This window comes from Lissotriton helveticus, chromosome 9 (genome assembly GCF_964261635.1).
Source record: "Lissotriton helveticus chromosome 9, aLisHel1.1, whole genome shotgun sequence".
NCBI classification, from domain to species: domain Eukaryota; kingdom Metazoa; phylum Chordata; class Amphibia; order Caudata; family Salamandridae; genus Lissotriton; species Lissotriton helveticus.
Window position 1 is genome coordinate 374,445,046 of NC_136070.1, and position 22,388 is coordinate 374,467,433.

General features: G+C 44.5%; 1 protein-coding gene across 1 annotated transcript in view; it reads right to left on the minus strand.

Annotated features, from left to right (window-relative positions):
- Positions 1–22,388, minus strand: part of ATG2B (autophagy related 2B) — a 1,105,913-nt gene that overhangs the window by 223,375 nt on the left and 860,150 nt on the right. Inside the window, exon 35 of the mRNA XM_078660122.1 lies at positions 20,239–20,317. Coding sequence (XP_078516248.1) covers positions 20,239–20,317 — 79 coding nt within the window. The remainder of the gene's footprint in view (positions 1–20,238; positions 20,318–22,388) is intronic.

Here is a 22,388-nt window from a genome sequence, read left to right on the forward strand (position 1 = left end):
TAGGGAAAAAAATGATGGTGACATTGTATTACTATCATAGAGCAGTAGGGCGGTGCTCCTCTGCCTTAGCGGAGGAGCTGCAGCTGGTCTATGCTCCAAGTCGTGCATCTTCCACATCTGGTCATCCTTAGATTTCTAGAGTAACCCAAATCTTCTCCAAATATAAAATTAAAAAAATGGTAAAAAAGATTTTCATGATACAGAATTGAGCAATTTCGCTGTTACTGCCTTATGGGGGTGTTGGCTTTTTCATATATTGTAATTATGAGGTAATACGACCATGAGGAAAGGAGGTGAGGATCATCTTCAGTAATACTTTTATGTGTGTATGCATGATATACTTATGTTAAGCACCTCAATCAATCAATCAATCAAGCATTTTTAAAGCGCACTACTCACCTGTGAGGGCCTCAAGGCGCTGAGGGGTGGGGGAGTGCTGCTACTGTTCGAAAAGCCAGGTTTTGAGGAGTCTTCTGAAGGTCAGTAGGTCTTGGGACTGCCGTAGGCGGATGGGGAGGGTGTTCCATGTCTTGGCGGTGAGGTGGGAGAATGATCTGCCACCGGCGGTCACTCTTCGAATCCGGAGGACAGTGGCAAGGGCGTGGTTGGTGGAGCGGAGCTGGTGGGTGGGAGTGTAGAAGCTGAGTCGGCTGTTGAGGTAAGCTGGTCCGGTGTTGTGGAGTGCTTTGTGTGCGTGGGTGAGGAACTTGAAGGTAATCCTCTTGTTGACCGGAAGCCAGTGCAGGTATCTCAGGTGGGGTGTAATGTGGCTGTGGCGAGGGATGTCGAGGATCAGGCGTGCGGAGGTGTTCTGGATGCGTTCGAGCCATTTCAGGAGTTTGGCCGAGGCTCCTGCGTAGAGGGCGTTTCCGTAGTCCAATCTGCTGCTGGCGAGGGCCTGGGTGACCGGCTTTCTTGTTTCGGTGGGGATCCACTTGTAGATCCTGCGGAGCATGCAGAGGGTGTTGAAGCAGGAGGAAGAGACGGCGGTAACCTGCTTCGTCATGGAGGGGGCCGCGTCGAGGATGACCCCTAGGTTGCGTGCGTGGTCTGTGGGTGTTGGAGCTGTTCCTAGTGCGGTCGGCCACCAGGAATCGTCCCAGGCCGAGGGCATGGATCCGAGGATGAGGACCTCCATCTTGTCCGAGTTCAGCTTTAGTCGTCCGTTTCTCATCCATTCGGCGACGGTCTTCATTCCTGCATGGAGGTTGATTTTGGCGGATCTGTGCTAGCTGGCGTGGAAAGAGAAGAACTGATGTCAGCAAGCCGAGGTGGCGCCTATATAGGTGAAGCGGACGTCACTTCCGACGGTGCCATGCAGGGCCGACCAACACCACCTTCCGGCGTGCAAGGGTTTTGCTCAAGCATAAAAGTCTTGCGGATCCAGTTTCATACCTGGGATATTCTAAGGTAAGGAATATGCAGCTAGATGTCTCTACCAGATAATCTCTTACTTAATATCTGGCTCACAGGAGCAAGCATGGGCTACATTCTCACTTGCAGTGCTTAGAGAGGACCCGTTCTTGGCACATCTCTCCTATCAACAGCTATTATGACAAGGAGACCAGAGTCAGGAAGGATTAAAATGGCAGAAGTAAAGGAGAGGTGTGTACTAAGAATCAGCAGCCGAGGGAAGCCTGACAGGGTGAATAATAACGCTGTATTACTGCTCCTTTATACACTACTCATTGGGGGCGAAACAGGGACAGCTTTACTTTCCACAAACACCACTACTGTTGATTTTTCGCTCAATGAGAAGATAAACAAATTAGAGCGGCTTGAAAAGAAATTAGTACGTACCAAACTACACGGCCACCTCTTAACTGGGTACCTCAAGGCTAACGTCATACCAACAGGACTACAGGTCCGCAACGAGCCAGCTATATTTGTGGATAATCCCAAATTTAAGGAGGGCTTTAGTTTTGTGGCAAACAACTGCTCCCGCCACTGGATGGTCCTTGGGGTGGAGACCGCACGGGACCAGGTGGAACAGTTAACTAAGGAAATTGATTAATTGAAGGCGGAAATTGCCAGCCACTCGGCCTTCGCAAGCGCTAAGGATACTCTTGATCGTCTCAATAAAACATTGAAAGACTTTGACGTTGAGACACAAAATAAAAAATTGGAAAAACTTGCGAAAGATATCCAATATTACAACAAGAAAAAAACCTATCCCTACTTGGCAGAGGATTACTTCAAACAAGACAATCAGGGAAGGTTCTTCTACAGAGGGAGAGGCGGCTATAGGGGTGGCCAGCGCGGTGGAAGAAGATACACAAACTTCTCGGACTCCTCATACAGAGGGAGTAGTGATAACGAGACAGCCGGACCCAGTGGCAATTACCAAAACCAAGATCAATGGTACCAACCCCCACAGGACCCTACAACCAGACAACAACAGCCTTTTTTAGAGGACAGCTCATGGAGACCCCCTCGGGGCAGAGGTGGAGGATGGAACAGGCGACCAACCAGAGGCCACAACCCCCAGAACTGGGACGACACCAGACAACAGGGCTACAGCAACAAACAGGTGCGATTCCAGCAGGACAACCACGGAGAGATCAGCACCCGGAGGAAGACCTATCGCTGGTAAATAAAGGAAGTCCTATCATGAACTTGTCCAAACAGACACTATCACAAGACGAAACTAGGGTCTTGAGTAAGGGCCTCTCTTTTGTCCCTACATCATATGGCAATATGTTCAACATCAAAACTGAACTAGCAAATTTTTTTCGTAAGATCCGTCTGAGAAGTTTCTTCCTACACAGACCACCTAGCACCACTAGAGCATTCACGAACCTACGCCCACCATCGACCTTCACACCCAACACTGCCATGATCAATCACCGGATCTTAACCTACGAGAGCATGGTGTTGAAGGATGTACTCACGATGTGTGAGAAAAAACCGTATGTGAAGCACAATATTTCCAAGCAAGAACGTGCAGCCCTTGATGGATTAAAGAACAACAAATCGTTGGTCATTAAGCCAGCAGATAAAGGGGGAGCCATAGTCATTATGGATGTGGATGACTACAAACAAGAGATATATTCACAACTAAGAGATAACACGAGCTATCGGCCGATAGCCAGAAATCCGACCAATGAGATTAGACTCCAGATCCTCGCCATCACAACAAAGGGGAAAGATGATGGCTTTCTAACAGATAAAGAACACCAGTATCTAAATGTTGACCAACCACGCATCCCAACTATATATGTCCTACCCAAGGTCCATAAGAATCCCACCAAACCTCCGGGACGACCAATTATATCAGGATGTGGGTCCCTCCTGGAGCCACTCTGTAAATACATTGATGTCTTCCTGAAACCGCTGGCAGAAGCAACTCCCACCTATCTGCGAGACACCATGCAGATGAATCATCTGGTAGACCAACGACCTTTTGACAAACATAATCAATTGCTAGTCACCATGGACATTGTGTCCCTCTATACAAGCATCCCTCAAGAACCAGCATTGGAGACAATACGAAGAACTCTGGCTTCACGACCCCAACCAGCAGGGGTTCCCACCGAGTTCTTAATTGACTTACTAGAGGTGGCAATGACTAAAAACGTCTTTATTTTTCAGAATAACTTCTTTATACAGAGCAAAGGAGTAGCGATGGGGGCAGCATTTGCCCCGGACCTGGCGATTCTGTATATGAATGAGTACGAACAACTTTGCATTCTCTCCCCCCAGAATCCCTACCTTAACAAAATTTCTGAATATCGCCGCTATATAGATCACGTGTTCATCATATGGACTGGACAACAACAAGAGCTTGAAGCTTTCACTGGATGGCTTAACAGCCAATCAGATGACATTAAGTTCACAAGCAATTGCAGTAATGAATCCATAGATTTTTTAGACATAAGTATCAAGGAACATGAGGGAACCCTTTACACCACTCTATACAGAAAACCGACCGAAAGAAATACGCTCCTCAAGTACTCTAGCCATCACACCCGGGCCCTACGGGACAACTTACCCTTTGGCCAGTTCCTCAGGATTAGGAGGAACTGCACCCTGAAAGAGGACTACTTTCTAGAATCAGACGTTCTAACCTCCCGATTGCTGGAAAGGGGCTACCCGAAAAGACTTGTAAAAAGGGCACGCAAGAGGGCATGGTTCAGTAACAGAGAAACCCTACTTATACCTAAGATCCGTCAACAATCTGAAGACAGAATGATCTGCGTCACCACCTATTGCAGCAAGAGCAACGAGATACGAAAGATTGTCAATAAACATTGGAAAGTGATATCTGACGTAATTGAAATGCCCAACCAACCATTGCACGCTTTTAAGAAAGCGAAGAGTGTGAAGGACTATGTAGTGTGCTCCATGTTGGATAACCCACCGGTTCCCACCATACAAGCAATGTGGAATCTGCCTATCACACTTGGTAACTATAAATGCAGCAACTGCAAAGCCTGTGCATTATGTCTAGAAACCAAGACTGTTACGCATAACAACCGGACTATTACCTTGAAATCATTCACGAATTGCAATAGCCATGGAGTCATCTATGCCATCTTTTGTCCGTGTGGGTCTGTCTATATAGGCCAAACCAAGCAGAAAATCAAGAATCGGGTGCTGCAACATTGCAGCAGAATAAGATGCCAAACAGTAGGAGCCCCGTTGGTAGATCATTTTGTAGCTAAAGCTCACACACCTGAATCTTTAAAATGGGTAATCATTGAAAAGATCACACTAGGGCCACGAGGGGGGAACCTAAACTCTGTTCTGAATATAAGAGAATGTAAATGGATGCAGTCCTTTAACTCTGTCCAGAATGGTCTTAATGAGCAAGAGACTACGTTTGCCCAGATGGCTGTGATTGACCCAGACTGACTCTGAAAGAGTGCCTATACCTTGACTCTGTGATATGTACTGTTATTACCTAAACCCAACAAAGTAGTAACACATATGCTACAGGTGCCTATGTTATATGTATGTGTGTATACGTATTGGCTATTTTGCAAATTTACTAAAAAACCAACCAGCTTGGACTTCCATGTATACTAAAACAATTTTCTGTCCAATGTATTTATATCTCTTTTGCATACCAAATATAATGTAACATTGCTGGAGAAGTATAGAACCATCATGTCACTCCATGTACACTCACATTCTCTGGCATAATGAGAATTGCTAATGACTTCTTTCACATATGATTGTACAGATGCAATAATGAGGAACAACGTGTGGTGAAAGTTCTACGATTTATCTGATAATCTGCATAGTCCGCTCCAAACAACCCTAGTTCGAGTAGACCGGGTTCTTTGCCTCACTCCCTTAGATTATCCTGGATACTCTCCAGTGATTGGCTGTCGGATGACAAGCCTCCGGGAAGTATCGAGCGGCGGCACCGCGCGGTTAGCTCAGACTTCCAGCGGCTGCCGTCAGAGCAAGACGGTCACCACGGTGCAGAATAGGTAAGAGCGGATCACTCCGTAACATGTCAGCCTCGATATTCACATTAAGTCAGTCTTCGATGACATAATTCATGTTGTAATGCCCCGCATACTCTTTGGCATGAATGAATGGGCCAGATGCGAAGAAGTCACTTCATCATGCGTATTGAATACTATTGGGCTCATGACCATGCTCGCCCCGCATTCTTACAAATCGGCCGTGTTTGTTTATATGTGACACAGATGTGGCCGCTATCCTAGGTATAACGTGGGCACCCTAGTCGGTTCCATAAGCTGATATTAGAATGTCCCGCATATATACTTAAGCCTTTTCTAAACCCCAGTGAATGCATATTGGTTGATAAAAACGGACGCACTGCATGTAATTCACTCGCTTTGCCTCCCACTATTACATGCATTTTATTCAAATGGGCTCGTGACCATGCCCGCATTTATCTTTAAAAGTGGCTATTTATTTCGAACACGGATTTGGCCTTTGGCCCCAGTATGATGTGGGCAGGCCAGACCGTATTTTTCCAAGTGTACACATAACTTACCTAAGTCCTAATTACTGTATTTCCCAGATACAACCGGGTCGGTGAATTTAGCCACGCACTTCCATGACCAGCGTGGGACAGATGATGACTCCGAACTATATTGAATAACCTTCTGGAAAGCTATTCCGTCCCAGTAAGTGCCCCCGTTGTACAATTTGACTCGTGCCTTAGGGAGTCAAGGTTCCCCTTGTACATCCCACTATAATAGTGTCCCTTTCTAAATATTTGCAGGCCATCTTCAACCACATAGGAACCAAGGAAGGTCCTATCGATACGGCCATTGATCTGGCCGCATGTAAAGTATGTACTTCCCTTTTTTTCCTTTGAGTCCCAGTGCATAATTATTCTTAAATAATAGATAGACACATTCATTATAATTGTATTATTTGTAGGCGCTCCTGCTTCTTTCGTGTCCTGAGGAAGACCCCACCATGAGGTTCTCAACAACCCTAACCACAGGGGTCGAAACGTAGACATTTAGCCCATGGCATTTTATCTGGGCATAGGAACAATTAATGGATAAATACAGATCCTGTGCCTAAGACCTATATGGAACCACCGATCTAACCCAGACTGTAAAGGCTATATTGAATTTCACTGTGATTGTCTGCAAGTCACAACACCTTTACCCGGTCCCCACCTTTATCCCATCACACCCATCCCCTCTAACTAATCCATTTTCCTGTTCACTTTTGAGCGCGTTGATATACCATAAATGTAAATGACTTTCTGACTGAAAGTACACATTTGCTTTCCTTAATTTGTATTCTTCAATCTCTCTTTAATCTAATGAAGCAATTGATTTGATTTGTTTTGAGTGTTGATTTCTTCGTACCTCATCGTTTAGAGATTGATCCCCAGTATCCCATGATGTGCTTAAATAAAATATGCACTGCACTTATGGACTCTTAACTGTATAATTTTGAAATGTGACGTTGATTGACATTTGTTGTATATGAAAGCAATAGACTCTGGCCATTTTTATATGTACCTGATTGACTGACCCCGGTCAGAGAGTTCTTAGGGTTTACCCCGTTATAACTCATTCCTTTATACACTGCCACAGGCAAAACCAGAAGTGGGCTCATATGGGGAGAAGGGTTCACTGTGATGAAATCAGCAGATGAACAATAACACTATAGGTTTTAACAGTCAGATATATTGGCAGAAATTCTGGCATTAAGAAGAAATAAACAGAGGCTATTAATTGAGCATGCATTAATGAAGTGTGGATTAACAGGAACAAGTGAACAGCCTAGAAGCTTAAACGCTAGAGTGTTAATAGCTAAACCTTAAAAGCAGAAGGGCAACAATTGAGGAAGTCAACAGTATTCTTGTGATTGGCAAGGTATGCACTAATGGTTTGTGTAAGAAAGTTAATTAATAATTGGGATTAATGGTAGTCCGACAAGAAATAAATACACTAACCTGTTAGGTCCAGTCAAGTGTTTCAGTAATTTAAACCTGAGCTCAACCCCTGGTAGCTATTGCAGAGATTACATATGCTTAACTTAGCGAACATATGTACACCATTTGGAAGTACCACAACGGTTTAAAAGTCGAAGACACAACACAATGAAAATACCACTCCAATTTATAACAATATAGAAAAATTTGATAAGCAAAATAACACCAAAATAACAAATAAGTACAACTGAATGTATGAGTTTTTAAAGATTTAAGTGGAAAGAAAGGCAAGAAAAATAAAGCACCCAATGTGGCACCGTAGACTGGGACCAAGCTGCAATTTTTCCACTTTTCTTAAGAAAAACCTTAAAATGTGTCCTAAGTCCCACTGCTTCAATGTGACTGTGTCATCTTTTGAGAAGACAAAACCTTCCTTAGTGAACCACCACTGAAATTATAGCTTCCGCCATGGATCTGAAGGACAGATACCTAAAGCCTGTTGGTCCGGTGATCATAGTGGTGGGGTTTGTTCAGAGGTATGGGGATCTTTGAGTGGGACGAAGTTGAAATCTAAGTCAGCGCTGTGGAACTACTGATACAATATTTTTTCCAGTAGGTCCAGCTGAAGCCCTGGAGGCAACGTTTTTCAAATTTTCTAGCTTCCTTCTGATGACCAAACAACCATGGAGTACACTACTAAGGCCCTCCAGGACCTCAGGAGAAGACTCTTAGAAACGTTCAGGGTGTCAGGCAGAAGCCAACAGCAGGGTCCAGTCGAGGTCCAGTTGCTACTGGTCACCTGGGCACTGGAAAAAGGAGCTTTTTGTGTCTCTGTAGCCACACTGGGAGTCAGCTAACTAACCATAGGAGTCCACTTCTTTGGCTTTGTCCTTGGTACAGGTGGGGGTAGCTCCAGTTCTTCAGGTCCCAAACAACATGTGCATTCTTTCTTCTGTTCTTTCACAGGTCAAACGAATATTTTAAGGATGGGGCTTAGGGGGTGCAACATTTATGGCTGGTATCAGCTAGTAGGTGAGGGTGACAATCTGCACTTCCTAGCCAATCCAATTGGGGGTAACCCTAGGGCAAACCTACTGACTTAAGTAATTCCTTCGGCCCTACTGCAACCCATCTTACAATGCCCCTCACTCTAAACCCCTAACGTTCTGCATATGACAGTACTGCCACACTCTGCCAAGCTCAAACCCAGCCACTAATCTGGTCTCCAGGGAACCCTTCTCATGTTGGCCTATCTGCACTAGAGCTGACCCAACTGGTCCCTTCTCCCACACATGTGAAAGGACATTTGCTGGACCCTGTGTTTAGCAACTGCCCGGATCTAGTGATAGAGCCCCCTATTGTACTCCCATGGACAGACCATCCACTTGTCCCATTAATCTGGTACATCCCTAACATCCCTAAATTGCCTGTTCTTTCTACAGGACTACGGGAAGCCCGAAATTGGCCCAAATTGTCAATAGATAAGTGGGCTTGCGAACTTCAAGCCACTATACCTTCTATTACTATAGATCCAACGGCAGCCAATGACATCTTCAATAACTGGATAACCCAGTCATTGGACACCATTCTCCCAGTGAAAACAACACGGGCTAAAAGATCTAGGATCTCAGCCCCTTGGTACACCCCAGAGCTTAGGGAGATTAAAAGGAAGTGCAGAAGGCTGGAGAGGAAATGGCGTTTGGACTATACAGATCTAGACAAAGCTGTATATAGAAACTCTATTAGGGAATATAAGCAGGAGATTAAGAACGCTCAATCCCTATACTATACAAAAAAGATCACTGATGCTAGGTCCAATTCCAAGGAAATCTATAGAATAGTAAAAAGCCTTACTGCTCTCTCCCAGCCCCCCATAAACAGTGCCAATCTACAAGTCCTATGTAATGAGCTGGCAGACTACTTTTTTAATAAAATAGATCTTATATACTCCGCCTTTCCAAATATCCAACCACATACTCCAGTAGCCAACTCTGGACATGCCAAAAATAGCGTGACAGATAATATGTCACCAGTGCTGGATAACTTTTCATTGCTGCACTTGGACCTATTAGCCACCTTGATGACTCAGGTAAAATCGGGCTCTCCAAGCGATCCTGCCCCTCCGAGTTTCCTAAGGACCGTCAGTCAAACCATCCTTCCGGTCGTATTGAAGGTACTCAATGCCTCTATCTCCACCAGCACAGTTCCATCTAGGTTGAAAGAGGCCAGGGTAAAGGCACTTGCTAAGAAGCCCAATCTGAACATCAATAATTTTAGCAATTACCGTCCAATCTCCCTGCTTCCTTGGGCTAGCAAGTTACTGGAAAAATATATTAACAACCTCCTGACCAACTTCCTGGAGAACAACAGCCTCCTAGACCCCTCGCAGACCGGCTTCCGTCCCAAGCATGGGACGGAGTCGGCCCTGTTGGCAGTCCTGGAGGAAACAAGGGGCATCTTAGATCGGGGAGGATCGGTGGCAGTCATCCTCCTCGATCTGAGTGCCGCTTTTGACACTGTAAACCATACCATCTTATTGCAGCGCCTCCGGGACATTGGGATTCAAGGAGGAGCGTGGGAATGGATCCGTTCATTCCTAACCAATAGAAATTTCCAGGTCTTCGAGGGAACCACCACCTCCACCAGCAGGCCCCTGGAATGTGGTGTCCCGCAGGGTTCCTCACTCAGCCCGACGCTGTTTAATGTCTACATGAGGCCGCTGGCTGGGATCGTCCGCCCATATGGTATTAAGATCGTGACCTATGCGGACGATACACAGCTGGTGGTCTCATTGGCGCGGGCTGAGGACCCTGCGGGCACAGTGGATTTGGTGGGTTGTCTGAGTGAGGTTAGGAGCTGGATGACTCTGTCTTGCCTCAAACTCAATGGGGACAAGACAGAGGTCATGCTGTTGGGCCACTCAGCGCCAACTGCAATCGACCAGATCTGGCCAGCCTGCTTGGGCACTCTCCCAGTCCCCAAGGATGCCATCAAGAGCTTGGGCGTCTGGCTGGATAAGTCCTTGACGCTTGACCATCAGGCTGTTGTACTATCTGCCACCTGTTTTGGCCTCATTAGAATGTTGAGGAGGATTCTTCCTTTGCTACCTTTTGAGGCAAGACAAATTGTGGTTCAAGGACTGATCCTTTCCAGGCTAGATTTTGGAAATGTGCTGTATCTCGGGCCCCAGATTTCACATTAAAGAAGCTGCAGGTGATTCAAAACTGCGCTGCTAGGACCCTGCTTCAAATTCCCCGCAGGACTTCTGTGAAACCTGGACTAGCAACACTGCACTGGCTCCCGGTGAAGGACAGGATCAGTTTTAAATCCCTTTGTGTTGCCCACCAGTCTTTTTGGGAAACTGGTCCAGTGATCAGTCGCCCCCTAATTACCCCTTACCTTCCTTGCAGACAGCTACGGTCAACCAATGCTTTACGTGCTGTTGTGCCAAAGGTAAACAGGTCTAGATCAGGAGGTCGCTCTTTTTCCCTGAATGCGGCTAGGCTTTGGAACAGTCTACAGTTTCAGCTAAGGTCCAATTCGGACCTTACCTCTTTCAGGAAACTGTTGAAAACTTTTTTGTTTAATAAATAGTTGTTTTGTTCTGCTCACTATTTCAGCCGACAACACAGGGTTAGCATTGAGCGCTTGGACGCCCCCGGCAGCTATGTGCGCTTTACAAAACTCATTTTCATTTCATTTCACTTCATTTCATGTGGAGAACCCACTTGGGCTAGAGCTAACCCTAGCCTACCACAATGGTGTGAAAACAAGAGAATAGTACCATCATTGCCTTCATCCTGTCTCCTAAGTCAGGCTTCTGCCCCTAAGTGAGGACCAGATCTGCCTACAAGGCAAGCAACCAATAGACCTGACTGACAGCTTTCAATGTCAGGAACCAGGTACCTAGCCATTCACTGACAGGTGGATCCTCCAATCTGGTGCCTGGAATAAGTCTTACTTATAGCTGTTGGGCTGGCAATGAGTCTTCCACGTGCTTCGAATGTCACTTCGGCCTCGTAGGTTACTCAGAGTGGGGAGCTACAACCTCAGGTTGCAGACATCCTCCTTTCACTCTCAGGTCTGCCATTTCAGGGACTGAGCACGTCCCGGACATTCTAGGATTTCTAGGGTGGTTACACATTCCCCCTCTAGGGTGACACATTTTGTCTGTGTTTTGCACAAGTCTGCCTGGCCCAAATCCTCTGTCACTTTTGACAGTGCAGGCAGCACCTCCAGGCCTGAAATGGCCTCATCAGTGCATGCCTAGGGGCCTCTCTTATTAGTTCAGGTAACCTCTGGTGATAATGAACTGCAGGAAGTAGTAAACTGAGGAAGGATGGAAAAGGGAGGGGGGAATTGCAGCCTTATTTGCGATTTGTCTGTAAATTGAAAGGTGAGCTGAGTTAAGATGATTCTGAAGATTTGGTGTTGAGTGGTGAGAGTTACAGCCCTCAGTGTAGACCAAGGAAAAGATTAGTGGCCTTAACACATGAAGGACCCCTGGGATTTAGGTTGATGATAAGATACCTGAAAGAAAGGTTTGTGAGAGTATAAAGAGTGAGGCATGTAGAAAACTCATACAATTCACCTGGGAATGGTGTAGTTGAAGAGATGAATTACCTGATAGAAGGGACCATTTAAATGGTAGTGAATAGATGAAGAATATCACAGAGGCTTCGGAGGAGATAGTGTCGGCACATTGCCCCACTCAGAATGCCTTTAAAAAGAAAACACCTTTTCAGGTAACAAGGGGGAAAAAATCAAGAATAAAGTTGCTACCACGTTGGTGGTAAAGGAGTAAGGATGTTATGTTATGTGAAATGCGTTTTATATAGCGCAAAATCACCTTCAGGTCTCTAAGCTCTTTTTGAGAGAGTGCCTAGGATCACTGGCTTAAAGACTGATAACACAAGACAGCAAACGGAAGTTCCACTGTGGTTAACATCTCTCTCAATAGGAGTGTTTTGAGTGTTTCCTAAATGTGAGGAGGACCGGTTCTCTACGAAGGTCCTCAGGTAGATTATTCCAGATTTGTGGGAGCAAGACGGACAACGCTCTGCGGTGGCAGAGACAATTTCTTGTAGTGAGGACGTTGACAGAAGAGGAGACAGTTTTCGTAGCTGCCTCAACAGTCCTACGCAGGTTCCCACCACCGTGGTAACCTGGCTAGATATGGACAGCTCAGAGTCCGTTTTTATCCCAAGGCTTTTTACAACCGGGACTGGTACAGGGGCGGTACCCAGTTCCGGTGGCCAAAAGAGGTCACACCAGGGGCTGCTTTTTGAGGGAATGACGAGCAATTCAGTCTTGTCAGGGTTTATTTTCAGAGAATTGGCCGTCATCCAATTCACTGTGAAACTGAGCAGCTTTTGGGCCGTTTTCTGGGCCTGGCTAGAGTTGCTGATCCGGATGAGTAGTTGGGTGTCATCAGCATAGTTGAAGACTCTGCAGTCCATGTGGGTCAGGGTCTCCACCAGAGGTTGCAAGTAGATATTAAAGAGGAGCAGGGATAGTGCGGAGTCATGAGGCATGCCACAGGAAAGAGTGCCCTTAGCCAAAGTATGCTCACCCAACTGAACCATCTGAGTCAGGTCTGATAGAAACGATTCTAGCCATTGATGTGCTAGCCCACTGATGCACAGGTCAAGAAGACGGGACAACAACTTTTTATGGCTGACCATATTGAATGCCGCTGATAGGTCTAATAAGATCAGGACACTTGGTTGTTTGTTGTGAGCCATGGTTCTGAGCTCATTAAGGATGGGAAAGGAGAAAGCAGGAAATTAGTCAACCCAAAGTGCTAGAGAATAAGACGCAGAAACTGAGTGAAGGACAAATCACTACAGAAAGGAGAAAGCATTAACAAGAGGTGGAATGTATTCACGTATGGCATGTGGTTCCACATAATGAAACGGTTACTTACCTTCCGTAACGTATTATCTGGTAGAGAGACAGTCTAACCTCAGATTCCCTTACTTTTGAACTCTCTCGAGACATCAGACTAAATCCGGATATTTTTAAGCAGTCCTTTTGCCTGCCCGGGTAGGACGTCATACGACTCCGTGATGATGTTGACTCCGGGTGTGACGTCAGTGGAGTCATATAAGTTTCCTCTGGCGCACGGATGTCAGTTTCTTCTGTGCAACCTACCACGCCAAAACACAGAGCCACTATAGAAACTGGTTGTGGAAACAGTCTGCCAAAAAGTAAATGTATTTTTTTAAACATAATTTAAAAATGGAAATAAATGGTATGATAATACCCAGACAAAGCTTAAGGAAAGACCCAATGGTGTGACGAAGCAACTGGAAATGAAGGGCATGGCAATAACAAGTCAAGATTTAAGAAGTAAGATTGGTCCGTTGAATCACACAATTACGTGAAACAGTGAACACTGGTATATAAAACCAGCAATGAAAAGGGGTTACCCTCACACTACAGAATGTTTGCAAAGTGGGGAGGATGGGCAGGGCATTAAGGAATCTGCGGCTAGACTGTGTCTCTACCAAATAATATGTTTCTGAAGGTAAGTAACTTGTTCATCTGCTAGAGACATCTAGCTGCAGATTCCTTAACTTTTGAATTAAATACCATAGCTATATGCACTAGGAGGAGGGTCTCCTGGCGAATCCTACAAAATCTCTCAAGGAGAACCAGCTGGTCGAAATCCACCACAGACCAGACATGTGGAGGAATTCTTTGAAAAAGAGCATGGCTCTCTATAAAAACCGTGGTACTGACCACAGCGAATGTAAATAAGAAACAACCCCGCAGGCACAGAAAAACTAAAGCCTCAAGAGGAACAGAATAACAACTTTTCAGAAGACATCTGACAACAGACAGGCAATAGTATTTAACCTCCAAAGGTTATCTGAGTCCTTGAACTAGAAAGGCCAAAGGCAACGCATATGTCAAGCAACACACATTCTCTACATCAGAAAAAAGGGCTTCCAAACCTCATTCCCATTAAAACCAAGATAAAAAAAAACATTTATTGCAAGGTCGGGAAGATCAAACCATGTGTCCAGACGGATTCATGTCATACTCCATTCCTAAAACAAAGAACCTTTTTTTTTAAAACCATAATGGCCACCCGAATAATCACAAAATGCATAGTGTCTGTAGAGATGAAAAAATGGCAATTAAAGAGATATGAAGATGCTATTTATATTAATCAATTATACCTAGATATATATATCCGCATTCCACGCCTACATATAGATCTAAACTTTAAAACAGAATGTAATATCCTTCTTATTACATATAGCAGAATTATATATCTGCATGTGTGAACACATATGCAACATACTTATGCAAACTCTGTATACACACATGGATAAACTGAACTGAAAAACCAGTCCCAAAATACCATACAATATAATATCAAGAAAGATATTGCACCCTTGATGAAACACCTTCGAAGACTTAGCATTTAGATAATGCTGCCCGTCAAAAGTATCCCAACAGGCTTGTACTACCTAAAGTAGACCTACATGAAAAGGAGCCTTTACCAGCAGCAAGCACTTATTACCACACTTGGCCAGGAAAGCCAAGACAAATGAGATAAACCAACCCCCCAAAAAAGAAAACCAGTTGTAGTAACTGTCCACAAGGCATATGAACCAAAATTCAATCTGACCGGACTTGAATATACATATTTAGTTCTATAATAACCCACGAAGCACCAGATCATATGTCACCCTATGATCCCGTAAAAGGGCTGTTAGGTACAGAAAATAAGAAATGCTTGAAAGAGAAATGTCCCCAAAAAGACAGATAACATCGACAGGACAGGAAATGTATGACTATCAGTAGTGCCCACGCCAACGAATATGGAAATATCCAGAATGTTCTTAAAGTGAAGAAGGATCAAAAAACTAACCTTCTCTTTTGAAAAAAAAACAGAAATCTTCTCAGCCATGTAAGACATGGCCGTAAACAGCACTAAGGTAAATGTTCAGCCACTTTATCTCAGATAACCTCAGTAGGAAAGCTCACGGGACAACCATGTTAAAAAAATTGGACATAAGAATAAATAACACCTCCAAAAACGGAGGAAACCAAAACTTTGTGTATTCAAAAGATTACAAATCAGGGACCTCAAATTGCTAAACGTAATGTCTCCAGGAAAAAGGGAGCACACTTCCAAGGAACAAATTCCTATGCGCAGGTATGGAACACCACATATAATAAAGTTGGCCTGACCCCCTCACCGGAAAGCATAACCCAAATATTATCCAACGCAAAAGCTATCCGTGCACCACTTGAATTAAATGAAAAGTGCACTCTGCTAAATTAATAAAAAGGACTGCATTGGACAAACCAGACACTATCATTACCCTGAAGTGGAAATTCTGAGTATACATCAAAAACCAAGTATACACTCAGCATAGAAGGTCTCATAATTGGCATAAGTACAAGCTCTATACAAATTGCTGTAAGTCAACAGCAATGCATACAGCATACCGAACTGCTTCGAAAAAGTACGTTAAAAGGTAAACTCCCTAACCGAAAGACACACCTGCAAATGACCTTTTGAGCATGAATCCTAGTTTCATAGAAAAAAGAAAAAGGAAAAACATACCTTAGACATCCTTTACCACATAAACTGATAAAGACAGTATTAAAACAATAACATCTGCTACTTGCAGGAACACCAATCTGGTGTAATCAAAAAGTGGACATGTCAATGCCCTAACAAGGCTAGCTCGAAAAAATATAACTTCTGTATCACCTATACAGCCCAAGTATATGGACAACTAAAGAACATATAAACAGAGAAAAAGTAATTAAGTCTATCACTTTGCCTATCACTGAAGCGCCTTAATGCCGGTGTAGCTCCACTCACCTCTTTGGAACCCGAGGGAGCTCAAGAGGAAGGCGGAGGGCCAAAGATGAGAGGCAGAGAGTTATAGTACACCCTTCATCTGGGTCATCGATGCCCCGGCTCCTGGAAAGACGGGAAGACACGGGTTAAAGTCTTGTATGGACTCCTCAACCGGCAAGCCAGAGGAGCTGTGAGAAACAGATTCTCCATGGGGCAAAGTCAGAGGTAGCTGTGACTTCAAACGCCAACATTTATCTTTAGGCATCTCTGGAGAGCAACATCCCCGAGACGTCGAGGAGCTTTGGCTACTGGAACGGCTCCATGAACGGACCTCCATTTTGGAAGATGAAGACTGAGGCCGTGAAATCTCCATGGAATGTGACAGATGTGCCGCGAGTAACTTTATATGGCTTTCCTTGAGCGCCGTCGGCTTCGGCCTCTGGCAGGAGTAACAATCCTCAGAATTGTGGTGTTTTCCCAAACACCACTTTCAAACAGAATGTGGATCTGTAGCCGACATTTGTCGAGTACAAAACTCAAAAGGCTTAAAGCCTAAAGAAATGGGAAAAAAGGCACACTGTTCCCAACCGACAAAAACTGTCGAAGTAGGCCAGAAAAAAGGTCTCAGGAACAGTCTATATGGCCTCCCTTGTAACCATTGTCAGGAACCACAGGCTCAACATCGTCTCATACGCCAACACCCAGCTGATCCTCTCCCTCACCAATGAGCCCAACATCACAAGACACAACTTCTAAGAAGGGATGGAAGCCGTCGCCACCTGGATGAAGAACAGCTGCCCCAAACTCAACTCAGAAAAGACCAAAGTCCTCATCCTAGGCTCCACCGCCTCCGCATGGAACGATTCCTGGTGGCCCTCCGCCCTCGGAAATCCCCCTACCATGACGGACCACGCACAAAACGTCAGCATCATACTAGATTCATTGCTCACAATTAATCGCCAGATCAACGCCGTCTCCTCAACCTGCTTCAACAACCCTCATGCTTCGAAAGACCTTCCGATGGATCCGGACTGAATCCAGAAAAACTGTTACGCACGCACTCAGCAGCAGCAGACTGGACTACAGCAACACTCTGCCAGAATCAACAAGAAAATCCTATGCAAACTCCAGACTGTCCAGAATGCTGCAGCCAGACTGATCCTCAACATCCTCTGTCGCAGTCACATTACCCAACACCTCCCTGATCTCCACTGGCTTCCAATCGAAAGGAGAATAACAATCAAATTCCTCACCCACGCATACAAGGCTCTTCACAACACCGGATCCGCATACCTGAACAGCCTCCTCTGCTTCCACGGAGCCAAAAGACACCTCCGATCAGCCCAGCTCTCACTGGCCACCGTCCTACGTATCAGCAAGACTAGAAAGGGAAGAAAGTACTTTTCCTACCCCGCAGCCAAACCGTGGAACACCCTCTCCCCTCCACCTCTGGCAATTTCCCACACTGCCCCAGTTCAGGAAGGACCTCAATACCTGGCTTTTCGGCTGACCCCAGAACTCAACTGAGCCACCAACTCCCCCCCAGTTGCTTGAGACCCTCATGAGTGAGTAGTTGAGCTTTACCAACCCTGATTATTTGATTGACTGACTGCTACTCCAAAACCACGTTGCAGTGCAGAAAAGAAGAAACTGATGTTCACTCGCCGGAAGGAACTTATATAACTCCACTGACGTCACAATCGGAGAAAATGTCATCACAGAATCATAAGGCACCGCCCCCCAATGGGCGGAGTGACTGCTGAAAAATGTCGGATCCAGTCTGACACCTGGGAAAAATTAAAAAGTTAAGGAATCTGCAGCTAGATGTCTCTATCAGATACCCTGAATTAAATAAGAGGACTGTTGCTTTGTGTGGTTGGAAGGGTGGGAGAACCAGGAAGGACATGTGTGTCATGAAAAGGAGGGCAAGAGGAAAGGTTGTTGTTGTGATATGTCTTCAATGAACAGCCAAGCAGGATGTAGAATAAAGTAAGTTTATTCGAAGTGCACAACCTGGCATCCGACCACCTCGACAGTCCAGTGCAACTGCCGAGTGTCGTCAGCCTAACATTCTTTTAGAATCAGCACATGTCAAAGAGAATATAGCAACACTCACGAGATACACACACGAGACACCTTCACGCACACAACACCCACGAGACACATACACGTGCTGTAGTGGCGTGCTTATTGTTAATCGCGCGAGGTGCCACGCGATGCTTCCTAGCATCGCGTGGGGTGCCGCGCGATGCCCAGCATGTTATGTTTGTTATTGTTTAAATGCAATGTCCCCGTGCGGCGTGTACGTTCAGTGGAAGAGCCTTAAAGTCCTTCAGTCACTGTTGGGCTCTTCGCTGTCGGGATGCATCGCGCTGGGGAGGAGTTATTTACGAAATAAACTTCATCTTAAATCTCACCTACTTTCGTGGAATATTGGTCTTGCGACACGCGCACAAAGCACACATCATAACAGTTGTTATAATGCAGATGGATGAACAGGGTATGTTCAGAGGTGCACAGCCAGATTTGACAAGCCATGACATTGAATGTCATTCCACACCCTGTGTGCATGAAGAAGAGGGTATGATAAGGCAACTACCTGTGAGGCTGCATAGACTTATCCTTGAGTAAGATCTGTGTCATTTTCTGCACTGTTTTCCTCTGTTCTTTGGAATTTGATGTTCATTTTGGATTGTGATGTGGTTTTAATTCCTATGCCATAACAAAGGGGACAATGTTTCACAATGGGGGTGTTAGGCTGCAAGTTATATTTTATTTTGTTATGTCTTTGCCCAGTGTACAGAAGGACGATTTGTTATACTGCTGTATTTTAATTCTGTCACCTAATTGTGTAGTGTAAATATAGTAGATGTGTTTTACCTAAAAGGGGCAATGTCACTTGCCCACTGCTCATTTCAGAATATTTATGCATGTAAGCACTGTCATATTATAGAAGGTTACTGGGTTCTGACTTTGGTAGTTGCTGCAGGGCAGGCTTGGTGGCTCCACGGCCTCGCTGTACTGTTACCTGGGACACTGTCCCAAAATATACCCATTTGGTATCAAGACTTGTTACTACAACAATCTACTTTCCTTTAGCTAAAACATGCATTGTGGTGAATTTTAAGCATTAAACATTAAACTTAGCTGACAGAAGTTCACATGGGGAACGAGGATGTGTGCTGGGGTTATAATTAAAAAACATTTGTACGAGTGCGGGGTATCTCAAAGTAAGGAAGGAAATATTGTCACATTTGAACACATGATTGCCATGCAAGATGTAGATAGCATTAGTACAGTCCTGAAGCTGTAGCTCAGTAAGAAGATAAAAGTGTAATCTCTGAAGGGAGAGATTGTTTATTTCCGAGGCTAAATAATGATCACAGACTGGAGATGGTAACACATCCTCCTCATTTTGAATGCAGTGTATTTTCAATGGTTTAAATCATGAGGGACCCTGTCCTGATGCAGTTTAGAGATTATTCAATGCAAAGAAAGACAACCAATAAGGGATGGACAACAGAGAATGTAGATACCAAGAAAATGTTTCATGAAAGCCATTCACAAAAGGATGACAGGATATTGAGAATGGCTCTGCCCAAATGATGGATTCATCTAAATCTATGCCACAATCATAGAGTAGTTGTAATATGCGGTTTGTGATCCTATCTTCACACTCATGGATTACAACCACAGACATATTCTACAGCACCATGTCTGGACCACACTCCGTAAGCCTCACACACGACACCACAACCCAACACTAACAGATCTGATTACTACCAACACCCTTCTCCCATCCATACACTACACATGTAGCCATCATTCACCGATTAGCATGACAATGAGAAATTGTTTTGTGGAAAAACCAGGGCTGCAGGTCCTGAAACAGCATTAAAGATTGGGTACTAGGCAGCAATAATATTACAGAGATATTTGAGTCTATCTGATTAAAACATTTTTTAAGCAAACTGCAGTAAAATTCCACTGTATAATGTAGTGAATATTATGTGTTAAACAATTGTACCTTCTGGGTCTGGAGTCATCAGAACTTCCACCTCGGAAGAAAGGCTACTGAAAAAGTCCTTCAGGAAGAATAAGGCATCCTAAAGTAAAAAACAAAAACAAATGGAAGTCTGTACTGATGAACAAAAACACTGTACACGGAAATACTGCTTCATGTATTAGATGTACGTAGTGATCAGCGACAAATTTATCCTATCGATTTGCTAACATGCCTACTTTGTCATGCTCTCAAACACTGCATATGCCTTGCATTTTCTTGTAAGCACCCATTTCGAGACAACCATTTAAAAACAGCACTGAAATGCAAGAGACAAAGTTTGTGAGGGGCACTGCAGTCTTCCCTTTTCCCCAGGCACCAGAATGATACTCCAGGAACTTTCATCGTAGCTTAGGAGCAAATCAAATGTGTACCTGTAAATTCAGTGAAATCTAGGATTACACTTCCCCCCAAGCATTAAGCTATGAAGGTAGAAAAGACCCTAAAAAAGGAGAACGGGGCAAACAGCCGACCTTCAACTCTTCAGGCATGCTCCTCGTGGTACAGCTGCTTGCTACTAGTTCAAATAATCGCATCTTGTCGCTGTGTGAGGCTAGACAAGAACCTAAATTGCATGTCACAATGGCGTCTATGCAAAACCTTGTGTGACCTCATAATGCCAAATGGAACTTGTGCCACTGTGCTCGCTCAGTTCATAGGGTTGTCCCAGAGCTATGGTTTCCACCATTTAAATGTATACCGTAGAAAACCAACAAGCAAGATGCCGGTGCCATGAGATACTAACGTACTCTAATAGAAATTGTGATGGATGGGCCGATTTAATCTGCCATTTAATTTGATTCTATAATGTTGATACTCATTATACAACCCAGTGGACGCACGAGGCTCAACAGACATTCCCAAGGGTTCTCCTAAAGCATCTTTTTGCATTTTTTCTTAAACATATTTTATCGATCAAACAAGTGCATCAATGCACATCGCATGTCATCAAGTTGAATGAGACTGCATGCATAGGAATACATTTGTGCACTTGCTCAGTAATAAGCTCTTTAAAACTTGCTTTATAAAAACGAAGTCCTTTAGTAGTGTTCCCCTGATCAGCAATGTTAACATGGTACTTGTTCCATGATTCAATACACAGACACGAGTCACATTCTGACACAAAGACCATTGTCTGAGGCCATCTGGATTAGGTCACACTCCTTCCTATCTTTTGTTCATGTCCTTCTGCTGCTACCCTGGGGAAGTCCCCTTCTGCAGAGCTGAGAGAGACCACTTTTTACAGTTATGCATTTCAGTGTGTCCAACTACACAAGTTAGTCCTATCAAATGTCTATAATTTGGGCACAGGTACACCCCCACAGCATCTCTGAATATGAAGGCTAAGGATGCCCAAAAATATGCAGGAAGAAAGCATATGGAATGTTGGAGGCTGTATTAATCTTGCTTGATAAAAGCAGAATATTTTAATTTATTCCCTTAAGTTTTTCTAGAAAACAGGTTTCGCAGGGTTCAGCAGTCACCCTCCACCCATTCAGGAAAAGGATATGGCGTCCGCAGCTGGTCTAAAGTCGGGGTACCAAGTGATGGGTGTGTACGAGGGGGGGAAAGTGGTGAAGCCCTTCTTGGCTGCTATTTGGTCCCATTTGTCGAGAACGGTTTTGTTTGGCCAAGCAAGGTGCCCAATTTATATGTTGGCAGGAAGAGAACTCTGTCGCGGATGTGATGGAGTTCCTTCCCGGCCAACATAGTGGGCCGCCTGTCTAATTTAATTACAGGTGGACCTTAAGTTTGGCCACGGCGGAGGCTACTCTGTCTCCTCTGTGGCCAAACTTATTTGACGGCCCTAAGGAGTAAGAACCATTAGAGAAATGACTATATATCTGCCCACCAAATTTAGATGGGCAGACAGGTAGACATTTTTTTACTGTTCTTTACTGTCAGGAACAATCTGGCGGTAATGGACAGTAACACTATAATACTGCTCATCATGCTCCCCCTGCACATTTTTTATTTATAAAAAAGAAAATCCTGTTTCAGGAATTTTTTTGTAAAAACAAAAAAGAAAAAAATCTGTGCTACAAGGCCACGTCCTGCTGATGCAGCCCCAATGTTGTATAGCATTTTAGGATCCTAGTGTAATTTTCCTGATT